The sequence below is a fragment of the Homalodisca vitripennis genome, chromosome 5, assembly GCF_021130785.1.
Source record: "Homalodisca vitripennis isolate AUS2020 chromosome 5, UT_GWSS_2.1, whole genome shotgun sequence".
NCBI lineage: Eukaryota > Metazoa > Arthropoda > Insecta > Hemiptera > Cicadellidae > Homalodisca > Homalodisca vitripennis.
In genome coordinates this window covers 38,561,046-38,576,812 of record NC_060211.1, presented here as the reverse complement: position 1 = coordinate 38,576,812, position 15,767 = coordinate 38,561,046, and the positions used below count along the sequence as shown (strand labels likewise).

General features: G+C 33.5%; 1 protein-coding gene across 1 annotated transcript; it reads right to left on the bottom strand.

The window, feature by feature from the left end:
• Positions 1–2,057: 2,057 nt before the first annotated feature.
• Positions 2,058–14,713, bottom strand: LOC124362021 (proteasome inhibitor PI31 subunit). Its single transcript, XM_046816165.1, has 5 exons — positions 14,261–14,713; positions 12,375–12,524; positions 10,081–10,334; positions 6,460–6,609; positions 2,058–2,287 (listed from the first exon to the last, which is right to left on the bottom strand). Exons 1-5 carry the CDS (start codon positions 14,402–14,404, stop codon positions 2,155–2,157), a joined length of 831 nt encoding a protein of 276 aa, XP_046672121.1. The 5' UTR covers positions 14,405–14,713; the 3' UTR covers positions 2,058–2,154.
• Between the last annotated feature and the right edge of the window lie 1,054 nt (positions 14,714–15,767).

The window sequence follows — 15,767 nt, the reverse complement described above, 5'->3', positions numbered from 1 at the left end:
GATGAAAGTACGTGTCTCTGAGTGGCTGAGATTACAGGTGGCAGGAATTTCAAAACTTCTCCACCGCTATGATAAGTGCCTGAATTTGTATAGTTATTATGTAAAAAAAGTAGTATATTAGTCTCTCTTTGACATGCATATAATAAAATGTATTTCTTGTACTTAGTTTTTTAAATTGCAAAACGTTCCTTACTTTCGGAATATCGCTGGTATACTTAATCTAGTTCACAGACTTCAATACTTTGTATCTCAATGGAATATTGCTCAAATCGCAATGTACCTAACCCAGGTAAATCTTCTTTCTTCAATCAATACTCTTAAAACATTTCCATAATATCTTATATTCCATAAGCGTTTATAACCACATATAATTTTTTCAATACTATGCTGACCGATCAGGTTGGTTTCATACAAAAACATTCAACAACTGAACATTTGCAGTGAGTGGTGGATATAGTACCACAAGACTTAAAATTGCTTAAAAGTTTTGTTCTGCAGGATTTGTTGTGGTAAATCAAGCTCTTGGTAAGGTCTAACATTAGGGGTGTTCAACTCTTTGAGTGTTGTAGTTATTTTTCTATGTAACCGCCTTAAACTACCAGCCTGATTTTTGTACATTGGCAAAATTTTCAGAAAAAAAACACCGTTTTACTGTTTAACAATAACCACTTAACAGATTTGTAAAAAGTGCTCCTAGTCAAACTCGTAATCCACATCTAACGAATTCCAATTCTGATAAAGAAAAATATGTACATACACAAATCTGACAAGCTTACTTTGGTTAAAGGTGTCTACTTCAGACTGTATCATTTCTGGTTCCACAGTTGAGTTTGCCTTAAAGCCTCGTTCAAAACACTATAACTTTCAAAAATCTACTTCGGTCAAAAAGAGACTACTTCTCCAGAGATCTTGTAATCTACTTTCAATCTAAGGTATTTCATAAAAAGGACTGAGTTTGGCTGGTTATCCCAATGAAGAAACTATACTTACATAGGTAAGCCTGTTATGGTCTAGGGGGAATTCATATCTATTTACGGTAGGAATATGGAGGAAATTCTTATTAAGTTCTTGCAACTTTCCAAAATAATTATTTATAAGGTTTTGCACTGCGAACTCTTGTTGTTTTTCAGACTGTAGTCTGGGAAAGAATGGATCGTTGATGCATGTTAGTACTCATTTCTAAACTTTTCCTTAAGCTACTGATAAAATGCCATATCACAATGTCAAGGAAGCCCACCAGTTTGGAGTGCCATATGTGAACACATTCACAGCTTTGTTCATTAAGGTTGGTTTAATAACAGGGTTTAAATAATATTACAATGCATTAAATGTTTTTAATTCGTCCCTGGTACAATCTAGAGTAAAAGTTAGATAAATTAACTTTGTATTTGCTATCTGCATCAAAGCAAGATGATCAAGCACTGTATACTTAATATTTTATACAATTTAAGTGAGATGTTTCAGCCAATTTGTCAAACTTCATCTTTAAGTGTCAACAGCTGTTTAGTGTCAGTTAAATTTAGATTATAAAATAAAAATACTTCCATTTTTCAGAATTTCAAAATATTCCATGTAACTTTTCTTATATTTTTCTTCTTATAAACCTTCTTCGGATTCGAATGAATGTCTTACAAAAAGAATTAGCTGAATTACTCCAGCCATTCTTGTGATTAGCACTTAGCAACACATTTTACGATTAATTTTTATCTATAAGATGTGAGCTAATCCCTGCAAAATGGAGCTCTAAATTACAAATTCTTAACTGCAAAATGGATAAATTTTTCCAAACATTTAGAAAAGGAGTTTACCAATCATAGGTTGGTCAGTCTGGTACTTTTTATTTGGTAGCAAATAAAAATATATATTCAATTTATAAATCAACTCTTTAAACAATCCAAATAAATTTAATTTTTCAAAACCCTTCAAAATGCAGAGCGAGCAATTCCTTTTGCTTTTTAAGTAAAAATATAACTTTTTAGTTAATAGTAAAATCTACTTCTATGACTAATAGATTTTTTTATTTTTACCTAGATAGATAAGGAGAAATAAGTACAACGTTTTAACAAGAAACATATTTCTTGATACAAAACATTTCATTACAATATAAGTTAGAGTAAAATGTTATAATACAAGTATAATAATAGTTGACTTAGGTTACATGAACATATCATCGTAGCCTGGGGGAGGCAGATGGTCAGCATCAGGGGGAAAACGGGGCCTGGATGGACGAGGGCCTACGTCAGGAGGTCCAAAAGGATCAAATCTTGCCCCAGGTGGAACTGCTCCTCTGAAAAATAAAAAGTAGAATAAAATTAGTTTTACTGGACATAACATTAATTAAAAAATTAAGTACAGAGAAGATACAATGATATAATGCTTATATTATAAACAAATGATATTTTAATTTGTCTTATATCATTGTCTTATTCTTTGCTATATCATTGTACGAGACATGTCCAGAAAGTAAGTTTTTTTTTAAACAAGTAAAACAATTTTTTACCATAATTTTATTCCTACATGAAAGCCTAAACCTTAAACTATTTTTCGACATAGTTTCCACCGATGTTCAAACACTTGTCGTAGCAGGTGATCAATTTGTCTATACCCTCTTTGTAGAAGGTTCCTGCCAACGAATGTAGCCACGACTCCACAGCAGTTTTTACTTCATCGTCGGTTTCAAATTGTTGGCCGCCTAGCTCGCGCTTCATATGCAGGAATAAGTGGTAGTCAGACGGTGCATTAATGGTTTCACCTCTTGGGAGAAAATCAATCAACAAAACACCTTTCCGATTTTGAAAGACAGTGCACATGATTTTTGTGCAGACATTGTCATCTTGAATTATTGTTTCTTTGGAGATTGCATGTGTAGCCACTACATTGACTGCTGTTAGAATTCCGGTGTGACATGACATTCCCAAGTATCATCACCTGTCACAATTTTGTTTAAAAATCCTCACGATTGTTAACATCACTGTACCATGTAAGAAAAGTCAAAGCACTTCAGAGTCTCTTTGTTTTGTGCACGTCAATGAGCAACTTTGGAACCCTTCGGGAACGCATCGGGAACACAGCTTGCAATACCCTAAGGACAAAAGAGTGTGTAAAATTGATTGGAAATCATCAGATAGCGTTGTCATAGTGAAACGTCTGTTCTCTTGGATTTTTTTCGTCAACTCGCTGACGAGAGAAGGCTAACTGCTCCAATTCTCATCATATACATTTGTTCGACTGCCATTGAACATTCTAACCCATTTTCTCACCATTCCTTCACTCAAGATGGTGAAGAAGACGTTTACGTCACTCGAGATGTTTACGTCTACCCCGTAAACATCTCGAAGTTGACGATAAATTTCAGCCGTTTTCACATTCCTTGCGTTCAAAAATCTCATTACAGAACGAATCTCACAATCACTAATTGTCTTAAATGCTCAGAAAAAACTGAAAACACAACATAGAACAACTGAAATGGTGTGAGTTGATAACCAGTGAACAAGGATGACTAGTGCGCATGCGCGGAACACCATCTCCCACTGTTGTACTGCAAAAAATAAGAGCGTCACATTGTCTTTTGGTTAACATTTTTCTTTTGAGATCAAAGTGTTTCTACAAAGTTGATGATTACAAGAAAACAAATTATATAAATTTAAGTAAAATCTTTTGTATATAAATTATAGAAAATTGATTATTGCACTTCATTGTTTAACTATTTTCAGTCTACTTATTTTTTAATTACGTACAATATATAATCCTGTGTTTTGTTATAAATACATTTTTAAAATTATTTATATTGCTAGTTTCCAGTATTTAAGAACAAAATGTATTTAATATTTAATCATAGCAATAACGTAATTATTTGTACTAATTTAACACTGATGAAATATATTGCTTCAATGTGTGCCTACTGATTAATACAAATCTTGAAAACATAAAACTCTAAGGATAAAGACGGCATAGTCTACAATATAATAAAGAAACTGAGGGAGTCTCCATGTGATCAACCAATCACTAACAACAAAGTATGGCATACCGGGTGGTGACATACAAAATGATTGAGAAGTTAAGTCAGTTCATTTAGATGCAATCAATGACCTGAGGGGGTGCCAACCTATCTGCTTACGAAGTAATTTAACCTCCTCCTTCCTTACTTGTGTAAGCTATTCAGGGAATATATAGCTTGTAGCCTACATACATTCCTATAGAGGAATGTGCGTATAAGCTATATATTCCCTCCAGGATAGCCTGGAGGATGGTTCTGATCTGGATCGGTCTAAATCTTTTAGGTTAGTATATATTTCCTTCTTCCTACTCAAGACTGGAAAGAGCCAGTTGTGAGACTTGTGTGGGATGTGGCTCTTCTGGTCGCAACTTATACACTAATCAGAACATTCCAGGGACATGTAACTCTACACTGTATCAATTGGTGTGTGGGATATGGAAAGTGCTGACAGCTAAAGCTCTGGATATTTCTTGAACATTGAAGAAGCTTTTGAAAACACTGGATTAAATCTTTGCTCACAGACAGGGTAGTGACTACCCCTTCTCAGGGCAACGTACAATCTAGTCAATGGCTGCTCTAGTTTTGTGTTCTCTCTCTCAGGTAGAACATGCTTGTAAATGACCTGCTAAGTATTAACAGCAGTTGTGCTTGGCATAAGGTCATGCATGTGGTTCTGGATCTAGTAGGACACTAGTGTAATTAGGTTGGCCTTAGCTTAAATCCAGAGAAGGCTATTGCTGCAATCATTACTAGGAGGCCTTGGTCCCTTTTTGTTGGAAAGGCTGTTCAGGTAAAACCTAAAGTCAAGTATCTAAGTGTTGTTTTAAAACAAAAAGCTCAACCCAGGGGCTCATCTATACAAGATTGGATATCAGGTACCCAGAATTGACTGATGAACTCAAAACCAAGAGAATAGGTTCCGTTCTAAAGTTTCTTACCAGGTACCATGAAGAAGGTGATTATTTAAAGTTTTTGGTAATGAAACATGAATTTCTTATGTCATGTCAAGTGAAAAAAAATCAATGAATTGGGTCACATCACTGCTGCATAAATCAACCTGTCAACGATTGGTTACATGCAAAAACAACAGAAATTTATACAATAGGTATTGAAAAATGTGAGAGCTTAAATTTAAACGATGAATTTGTTGAAAAATAGTTTAAGAGCTCTTCTGTCAAATATTATGATAAAAAAGCTATAAGTCATGTATAATTTTGTAATTAAATAAAGAAACTTACTTTCAGAATGACCCTCATAATATTAAAATAATAGTACATGTGTACTTACTATGCGTTTGAGGCCCAAAATCATGTTCATGTTAATTTTTAAATTCATGTTTTTATTTTTAAACAAATTCAAAGTACAGTAATTGAAAAAGGTACAGATTCTTTTTAGTAATACAATAGCTTTTACACATGTAAGTACATATAAAAAAACATCGAAAAATCCCAAATGAGAAAATATAACTAACTTTGAGCTCTTAAAATCTACTTAAAGGTTTATCATAAAAAGTTTTTAAAAATTAAACAATTTATGATCGAATTCCCAATGGCAAAATTAGCAACTGCAGTAGCACTCATGGGGTTACCTCAGCCTGGGAAGTGAAAATAGAAGTAAAGGTCACAATCCTAACCTCCTCAAACTGTACAGGTTAGAGGAAAACAACTCAAATAAAAAATATCGCATAATCATATGTAAATTTCCTACCCAAAACATGTTGTAAAGGAATATAGATCAAAATATTGTGTGAAACAAAACCAAACAAAAATTATTTTTATTATTATCCATTACTAACATAGTTATAGCTATACTTTCAATTACTGTTGTAACAATATGGGATGCTCAAAAAGGAGATACGAAACTGGGAAGATGAATATATTGTATTATGTTATTATTGGTAATTGTTAGTAATTATAAAGTTGTAGTAATTTGCTACAATAATAAAGCAAACAGAATGAATGGCAATTTTTTATACTGTTAAATGCTTATAAAATTATTTGCAATTCTGAAAAATCAACATAGTTAATGGACTCAGATGAAAATGAGGAATGAATATTTAATTACATCCAAAACAAGGTTTTGTCAATTTCTTGTAATTAAATAGTATCAGAATTGTAACATATAAATTATAAAAAAGCCCACTATTTTGTATAAATTTAAATATGTTTAAATTTGAAAGTATTATGATACATTATAACAAATTTTATAGACAAAATGAATTTTAAATTTTAAGTTGAATAATTTAATGAGCTTTCAATTTAAAATTAGTTTTTGAAAATAAAAGGTTTTCCGGACATTTGCTATTGTTTAGTGACAGCAAAAATTATTATCTAACAATGGAAAATTTCCGAAAAGTCCTGCATCTTTATGTACATGAGTTTATAATAAAAATGTAATCTTAATGAAAAAAAATCTGACACGTTTACAAAATTTCTTGGTAATTGTATTTGATGAATATTTACCTCGGAAGACCCCCAGGAATTCCTTGTCCTGGATCTGGGAATGGCCTCAGTGGGTCTCTGTGGAAAGGCTCAAATAAATTCCCATGTCCGGGAGGGGCAAAGGGGTCCAAGTCTGAACCTCCAACACCAAAAGGGTCAGCATACCTGCTCCTGGAGTCATCACAAGTAAACGAGTTAGTGCTTTTGATCGCATTACCTTATCACATAGAGAATTATAATATTTATGGCTACTTTCTCTATTTTAAATTTGTAATCATAATCATCAGTATAACCCTTTGAGTGCCAGAGCATCGCTGTCAGCGATCCCGCATTATATGCAAGAAATGCCAGAATTGCTGTTAGCGACTTCTGCAGTAACGCTTATATTTTATATAGTACTAGCGGGCCCGGCGCGCTTTGCTGCGCATTTCAATAATTTTTTGCAAAAGTTGCCCGCGGCTTCGCACGCAATTTCCCGTTGAAAACAGTACACTATATTCACTTATTCTTTTTCTATCACATTCTAAACATTGCTGAGATAATTGATAGTCGTTCCATCGTGAGCCTCTTGGGCGTATTATGAAGGTATGTACCATATTCCTGCCTCTATCTAGCTGTTACCCACGGCTTCGCACGCAAATCTTAAGAACCGAAGTCCTTATATTACTTAGTAAATTTTTTTTTTTACTATAATAAATTTTAGATTAAATTAGTTATATCTCCGATGCCACGATTGAGCTTGCTTTGTTGTCTCGATCGAGAGAATATGTACACACGGAGTTTTGAGAACCATACTTCTGTCAAAAAAAACAACTAAGGTTGATTTTATAACATTCTTTATATTTGTAGCCAACGTAAGATAGTAATTATGATATCTGCATTGCTCTTCTGATCAAGCATGAGCATGGTTTATATTAAATAAATATTGCAGTTAAAGGTGAATTTTTACGTCAAATTTGAATTGTATTATCTGGATAGTAAAGTCTATGTTTAACAGTGATTGCAGAAACAGTTTAAACAAAATTTGTCGTTTCTCTTAAGCTTACTCTATGCTTTAAAACTATAAGTGTAATATATGTTTACAAAGAACAGCTGATTAAAAATTTGAAAAGACGTTAACATATGTTTGCTGCAATGCATTTCTTATGGGTATTTCTGTAACCAGTGGGGCGGAATCCTGAATCGGGAAAGGGATGGGCATAGCTTATAAACCTTCTCCGTGGAAAAATACATATACGTACAAATTTTCATCATGATCGGTCCAATAGTTCACGATTCCATAAAGGACAAACATACAAACATTCATTTTTATATATATAGATTTATCTAAATTGGCTCAATGACTATACATACGCATTCCAAAGGCTTCAACGTAAGTTTTGATGTAGGTTTTGTTGCATTCTGGTTCGATTCTGATTTTTATGGCGGTTGTAAAGTGAGCGCGTCATTCGAGTTTAGAACCGGCCGCTACGCGGACGAGCCGTCACGTGTTTTGTTTGTGCTGCTGTTTATTTCACAAATGATATTGAAAGTTTTTAAGTGTAAATAGGGTTTGTAGTGTTAGTATCTTCAAATTATTTTGTTTGTGTATGTTATTCTAGTCTGTGTGTAAGTAGAACAATGACTTGGCCGCAAGTTACGGCGATCGTAAGCATCTAGTACTTTACTAAATACGTTTGTATAGTTTTAATGTTTTTTTGTGTTTGTTCAGTGATATTTATAAACAATGAGTCGTAAAAACATTGCTGACAATGAAGACCTAGTATTGCAGGCATTAGATTTAAGCATTATCAGTGTAGACAATACACAGAGTGTTAGGTTAGGTTAGAAAATTTATAGTTTTGTAGTGGTTAATATTTTCATATTTATTTTCCAAACTTCATTTATAAGTATAACAAAATGTTTATATGTCTTTTTGTAAAGAATTAAATGGAGTATAAGATAGAATAACTAAAAGTGAAAAAAAAAAAATATTTCGATAACACTAAGTTGTGTCAAAATAAAAAACTAAATGTTTTTGCTCATAAAGTTTTTGTTAATGATTTTTTTTATTTGTATAAAAACGTTAAATAAGTGATCAATTTATTATATGTGTAAAGAAAATATGTTTATCTAAAAAAAAAAAAAAAAAACCCAAGACATTATACCAATAAATTAATTTGTTATGAATTTTTAACCAGACCCTTGCAGAATCAGACATTTTCGCTCGGCATTTTATGCATACCATATAGCAAAACGCTGCGGCACTCAAAGGGTTAAGCTATAATCGTGATGGTTACAACATCTACATGAATTATTTTTAACTCATATATCTTGATTATACTGTTATAGTCTTAAAAAAAAAAGCCAATGTATGAAATCCCTTACGGGGGAAAACACTTAAAGTGCTGTAAAACAAAACTGAATTCATAAGCAACAAGAAATATTTTTTAACTTACCATACAAAATTACTATTAAGAACTAAACAAAATAGAAAAATACAAAATCTGTAGAACTCAAATGAGAACATCATTAATGAGCCACTGAACAACACAACAAAAATGCTGTTGACTGAACCTGAAGGTCAGGGCCATTAAGATAAAGTCCTTGAGGTTCAGCAGCGCTCTGAGAGCATGTGGACAGTTGTGGAACTATGTATATGAACAAAACAGCTGTTGAGCAATAACATGTACAGTCTGACTAACAGTCTTAGTACACAATGAAACTGTTCCTAATGGTCCAGTAAAAGATTAACCCTAAAAGTGCTGACATCACTATGCACAGCCCAAAGTTAGTTTAAATTTATATACCTCCACAGAAATGAACTGTCTTCAGCAAAACACTATAAACATTATTGTGTAACATACGCAATAGCTAACACATTTTTAAAATGTCATCTTAAAGCTCTTTGGATCTAATAATCACAGAAAATAATTCATAACAATAATTAATATTTTTACAAATAGTAAGTAAACATTGTGTAGAAATGTAAACATGTATAATTAATAAACAATATAATATACTGACTATATATAGTATAATAGAATATTTTTTGTAAGCACCTAGTCTGTACCACACAAAAATCTTTAAAATAATCCTTGATAACCCTAATTATATATTATTCTAGCACAATTATTCTGTCTAAACAATTTTGAAATTTGAATAAATCAAAAGCAAACAAACACATATAGGCTTCCACATACATAGCATCTATCAATAAGATTGACAGGCTTGTGTATAGGTAACATCTTACATTGCTGGGCCGGCACTTCCACTATCCACAATTGTTTTACCCGTTAACCGACTTTTGTCTGAATCTTAAGATTATTGCAAGGTGTAGTATATCCCTCATATAGGCTAGTCTTCTAAGAACTTAAAAACTGCATAAGAAGATAATATTAATAACATTTCCTTCAGTAACACTGATTTTGTTAGATACCATCTTTGATTGTATTAGTTGTACAGGATAAAACATGCATAAAGACGTGATGTGCTGAGAGCCGGAGGATTATCTCTGTTAGTTTTGAGGTCCGACACTAGGGCTTCGCCACATAAACTGACCTCTCAATCCACAGATGTCAATCGTAGCACTCACTTTTGCTGTATACAGCAAACAGTATAATCAAAGATACCATCTAACAAGAAGCAGTTTAAACACATTACCTTTGCGACTCAATATCTGCACTTGGTGAGCGGCCGAGGAGGTTAGGCTGGTGAGCACCAGGTGGCCTTACGCTCGTAGTTTGAGTGGTCGCCTCTTTGCTGCTAGTTTTGATGAGGGGAACAATCAACTCATTTTTCAACAAGTGGAACACGTCCGCGTAAGTCGGCACTATTGTCTCCAGCGAGCCCTGTGTTGTCTTCACCACATCATGGTGTTTCAGTGCGAGTGTAGACACGTTCTTGTCAGCAACCCTCTACAAAATAGTTCTACAGTGTTATTGGACGATATATTGAAAAATGGGTACTTTGGGATTATACCGACCACACTAGTATGAAGAACACAAAAATAGAAATTTATAGAAACAAACATGATAGAACGAAAAAACAACTCTTCAATTACAAAATTACAAACTTACAAACTTACAAGCATTTCCAGGTATTGTGATCGCTGTTATCTTATCTTTCTCGAGAATCCTGATTACGGCAGGCCGCGCGGGCATCACGTGATTTGCACGGTACATAATTGCCTTTCCATTACAATTCAATTTATATTTCTGATTAGCCCCTCTAGAATTTGATATTTTACTGATAGGTACTATCTCGAGGGATGTTTTTCTTTCGTCGACATCAGCGCGGGGCAGCACCGAAGGTGCTGTCAATGCCCGCGCTGATGGCCGGAGGCACTCGCATTTTGGGTGGCGGAATGTGATCAAGAATAAAAACAAGTTTTTAGTGTTTTTTTAATAAAGAGTTTAGTTTGGTAAATGATTGTTTTTGTTGAATTTTTGTGTTTGGAGAAATGTAGAGGTAAAACACGGAAGTACAACAAAGCGATGCACCAGCTGAACGGGCGGCGAGACTGCAATCACGTTATCTACTAGACGCTCGACTTTGACCTCTGTCTGAGGATGGGTAGGGGTTTGCGATAAGACAATTCCTGTTTTATATTGACGAAATATTGTTCTACGCTAATCTAGTAATCAGTAGAAACGAAATGTGAAATAACGATTCATGTCTGGGTGTGGTCGGTATAATCCCAAAGTACCGAAAAATGTATAATGCATTTATTTATTACCTGAACAAAATTATACATGTAAACTAATTGGTGTGTGTGTGTGTATGAATTTTGTTGATTGAGGTTTGTTTGAATGTTCAAATCTTTTAAGGTGTCCTAGTTAGTTCTTTTTAAAAATATTGGTACCCAAAGATGCTTAACCTCAAACGAGTGTTTGGTCTGCTACTTTTATGTACGAGCCTCAATAAGTTTGTGATCAAATCTCAATCAACAAAATTCGTACCCACACCATGACATTAAGGTTTAGGACCAAACATAGGGACAGAAGGAGCTGCCTTCACCGTCCCCCTGCCCGACTATCACCTTCCTGTTCCATTTTTTTTAATGTCACACACATTTTTTCAAGGAAATGCGGACATTGATTTTCTTGTTAAGGTCCACATTCGCCTGGGCTGGTGTTGTATTTGTGCTCATGACTTGCATTCTGTGCAGTAACAACACCTGGGTTCATTTTTTATTGTCTGGACTCCAAGCAGTTTTTTGAACATGTTTAAATTCTATTCTGTTTTTTTGTATTTTTTTAGTAGTGTTCCATTGCCACACGTTGTAGCCTTTAAATACATTTGTATGTACTAATTGTCTTCTCACCAGACGTAAAGGATAGATTTCAATCCTCAACAAAACATAGTGCTATATATTTTTTACATACTTTTTTTTTAAATCAGTTGGCAAATGTCCAAAATCCTATTATCCTTTCTAACTTTCCAACGTCAATAATAAATTTAAAACAAAGAATTTTACATAGCCGTATTTCTGAAACTGTTTGTGATAAAAATGTAGTATTTTTCTTAGTCTCAACACTCACGAAGTTTTATTTCCCGTCATTAGTCACATTATAGTTCTATTGGTATTTACAAATTTGTTCCAATTACTACAATTGTAGCAGTAGTCCAATTTATAAAACCGTCACATGTTACAAGAGAAACTTTCAATAATTAGTGTGTGTGATGAATAAAACAGAATATTGAATCTTGGAACAATTCGGTTTGAACAATATTCTTAGATTAAACGGAATATTGAATCTTCCTTTCAAGAAGACAACAAGAGAAAGTAAACCATCCATGCACTGGTGCCAAGCTACAGAACCAAATTTTTGACATTTCAGTTATTTATCTTGGCCATCAACCAGTAAGCTTTTCAAAGTGACAAAATTAGGGAGTACATGCATTTCAAAATTATTTTATGTCTATAAAATAAAAGCTCTGAAAAAAGTGCTCACCACAAGGTTGAGTATGAATTCATCGTCCACCAAAAGACCTCTAAGAACAAACAACTGACTGTCCAGAGTGTACTTGATGGCAAAAGTATTTTTGCTGTTCCAACCCTTAGGTAGCAGCTCGCTCCCTGGCTCGTCTACAGTAAAGGTGCTCTAAAACCACAGGACAAAATTAGTACATGTATGTAGTTTTTGTCATAAAGATCTGAACTGTTCTTCAGGTGATGATACTGGAACATAATGTTAAACAAGCAGAAATAAACATAAATAACAATTCACAGTACTGGTCACGCTGTCAAACCAAAATCAAACATAAAAGCAGAGAAAGTTTAAAACACAAAAAGTCAACAAGACATTGACAACAAATTTTTGTACAGAAAAATGTGCCTTCTGACCTACATGACATTGTTGCCTGGGGTTCAGAGGTTTATCCTGGGGAATGTTGTTACTAAATTATAATTATTTATTAGATTAGGTGGACATAACATACGTAGCCAAAAATCTATTAAAAAACTCTAAACTAAAATTTTAAGTTCAGTGTCAATATGTAGCATATAAGAAAAAAACATACAATTTATAAAATATCATAACCCCTACAAAAGCAGAACAGTTTTCCATAACGTAGGTACAATCACAAAGAAAATTTCAAGAAACATGTTTAGGGTTTAGTAGAATAAAATATTAGGCATAATTAGTATTTTTACTTCAATCACTTTAAACAACCTAACTAATAAGTAATTAGTATAAAAATATATATACAGCAAGACAACCTGTAACAATATACAGATTTCTCACACACAGCACCACCCGAGGTTCTAGAGTAGAATCGGAAGGGTCAACTAGCATTACTCCTAGTCGTAGACAGTAGACTTAAAACTCTGACGCATGTTCCTTGCCTTCCTTCCTATTTTTGGACATTTGGTACGGCTCTCTTGAGCGATTCTTTTGTTTGCTGTGAGACTTCTTAACCCTCTCCCAGGTATAATTACCTCACATCGCCAAGACCTAGCACAAAAGTCCAATCGCCTCCAACTGATTTACCATGGCTCTCTCCCCTTTGCTGCCATCATATTGCTACGTTTGGAACTTCTAATGGAAACGTCCATTGACAGCATTGCTGTCCTCATTCATTGAATGTTTTTATGCTTAGAAATGCTCTCTAGAGTAATATGTGAAATGTTTTATTGATTTCTTCTTCATTGACAGTAACTTTTTACATCACGATTCCTTCTGACTTGTGCTGCTGCTACCTTACAGAATTATTGGACTATTTGTAACGATATTACTTAATCATAACCATTGATATAATCAATCGATACTGATTAATTATTTTGAACAATTAACTTAAATAATCTATATCAACACCTGTAAACACTTTCAAATAATACATGTAAGGTAATATTTCAATTTTACATAAGTAACATTTGATTATTAAAAATGGCAGTCAATTTTAGAAAATTACACAACATTGCTTTGAAAGATGATAAGAGATGTTTTACGTGGCTCCAACATGTTGGACTCGTATTGAAAAACCGAGATTGTGAAATTTGTTGGAAACAAACAACTGTAACTGTGAGAGAAGCAAATATGATCCTCTTCAGTTTTCCTAATTTTGGTTATAATAATTTGTTTCATCACTGTAAATATTAAATTAATATTTTAATTTAAAACATGTGATTGTTATTGAGGACTATAAATACTTTTATATCGATTGATGGTTACATTCCTGATATAAAAAACCGGGGTCCGCTTATCGTACCCTACCCACAGATTTTAGTAAGCTTGCAAAACTGGAAAACCCACTTGACGTTTCAGGAGAATACTAAGGGCAGTCGAAGGGTTAAATGACAAACATGTTACTAAATTATCAAGACAAAAACTATACTTACATCATCCCCCAAACCAATACATCGGAACCTTGATTTAATTAATGCCCAATGAATAAGAGCAACCAAGATGTCTTCTTTTGTCTTTATATCTTCTTGAATAGAATGAAACATAAGTTCCCATCCTATAACAAATTCTGAAGACATGATTATTATACAGAATTTGACTTTAGCTCAAGTAAAATTAGGAATTGTTAAAAGAAAACCAATTATTTTTTGAGTTTAGGTCATTTACGACTTTCAACAAAATTCCGGCACGAAAACGAAAGACCAACTGGTATAAACTAGAGTAACCTTCTAGAAAAATTCAAAAGATTTTAAAAACTTCAAGTTAGTGACTTGCATAATTTCACAACACAACCATTGCACAAGCCCTCAATTTGTGTTTACATTGACAATTACATACGCACTATATGCGATTTGCCGTCGTCGATATAACCTAAAGCTCAATCGCACTGTTTGTGTTTTTATTTTATCAGCTGTCTGCGACTGCCTTTCTTTTTTTGCAAAATCAAGTCTATCAAAGCCAATCAGATTTAAAACACATCGTCAGATGTTCGCAAACCATAGTTGTTTTCATTAATGCCACCTAATAGCATTACAAAGTAATTAAAAAAACAATAATGAATAAATAATAATAATATTATTATATAAATATAATAAATAAAAAAATAATTATTATTATTAAAGAGTGAATTATTGTCAGCTGAAGGTAAATAGTCTAGGAGCTGAGTACCAATTTGCACTGAACAAAACACCTAACGTAGATTTTCTTGCAATCGATAAAGAAATAAATTTAAACAATACAGTAATGTTGGCATCCCTAATAAGATCATGTCTGGATTTTACCGAAATCCTTGCTGTCTTAATGCGTAATACAATGAGAAGTATAGTTAGAAATGTGAAATGAGCAGTAGTGTAGGAAAATTCCTTGTTAATTTACAAGAAAACTGTATAACATTTTCTAGCTGGTGACTTCGAAGAACATCTTATGAATTTTAAAGTAATTTTCCCTCAAGTTCCCTCGATATTTTTGGCATGTCTGTTGCTGTCCTGAAACATGTGGTGGGTGTCATAACCTTTGACCGAAATAATTAATGCATTTTTGAAGGCTAGAATTTTCCCAGACATCTTCAAAGTATCCAGGACAATGCTAATTTTAAAAAAAATAGTGATCCTGAAGCAATGGCAAGCTATTGGTCAATATCGACAATTCCGGTTTTTGCCAAGTTTTTGAGTCATAAGAAGCAACAGATCGTAAACTTCTTTCAAAGAAATAGCTTATTCTCTGAAGCCCAGCATGGATTTAGAAATGGTAGGACTACCGCCTCTGCTGTGGTCCTGTTGATCTCGGAAGGTTTAAATTATTTTGAGGAGAAGGACTCGATGGTCTTGTGCTGGCTGATTTAAGTAAATCTTTCGATTGTGTTCCGAATGTCATTCTCATCAATAAACTAGCAAACTATGGAGCTGGTGGTGAAGTTCTGGCTTCATTCCATTCCTACCTACA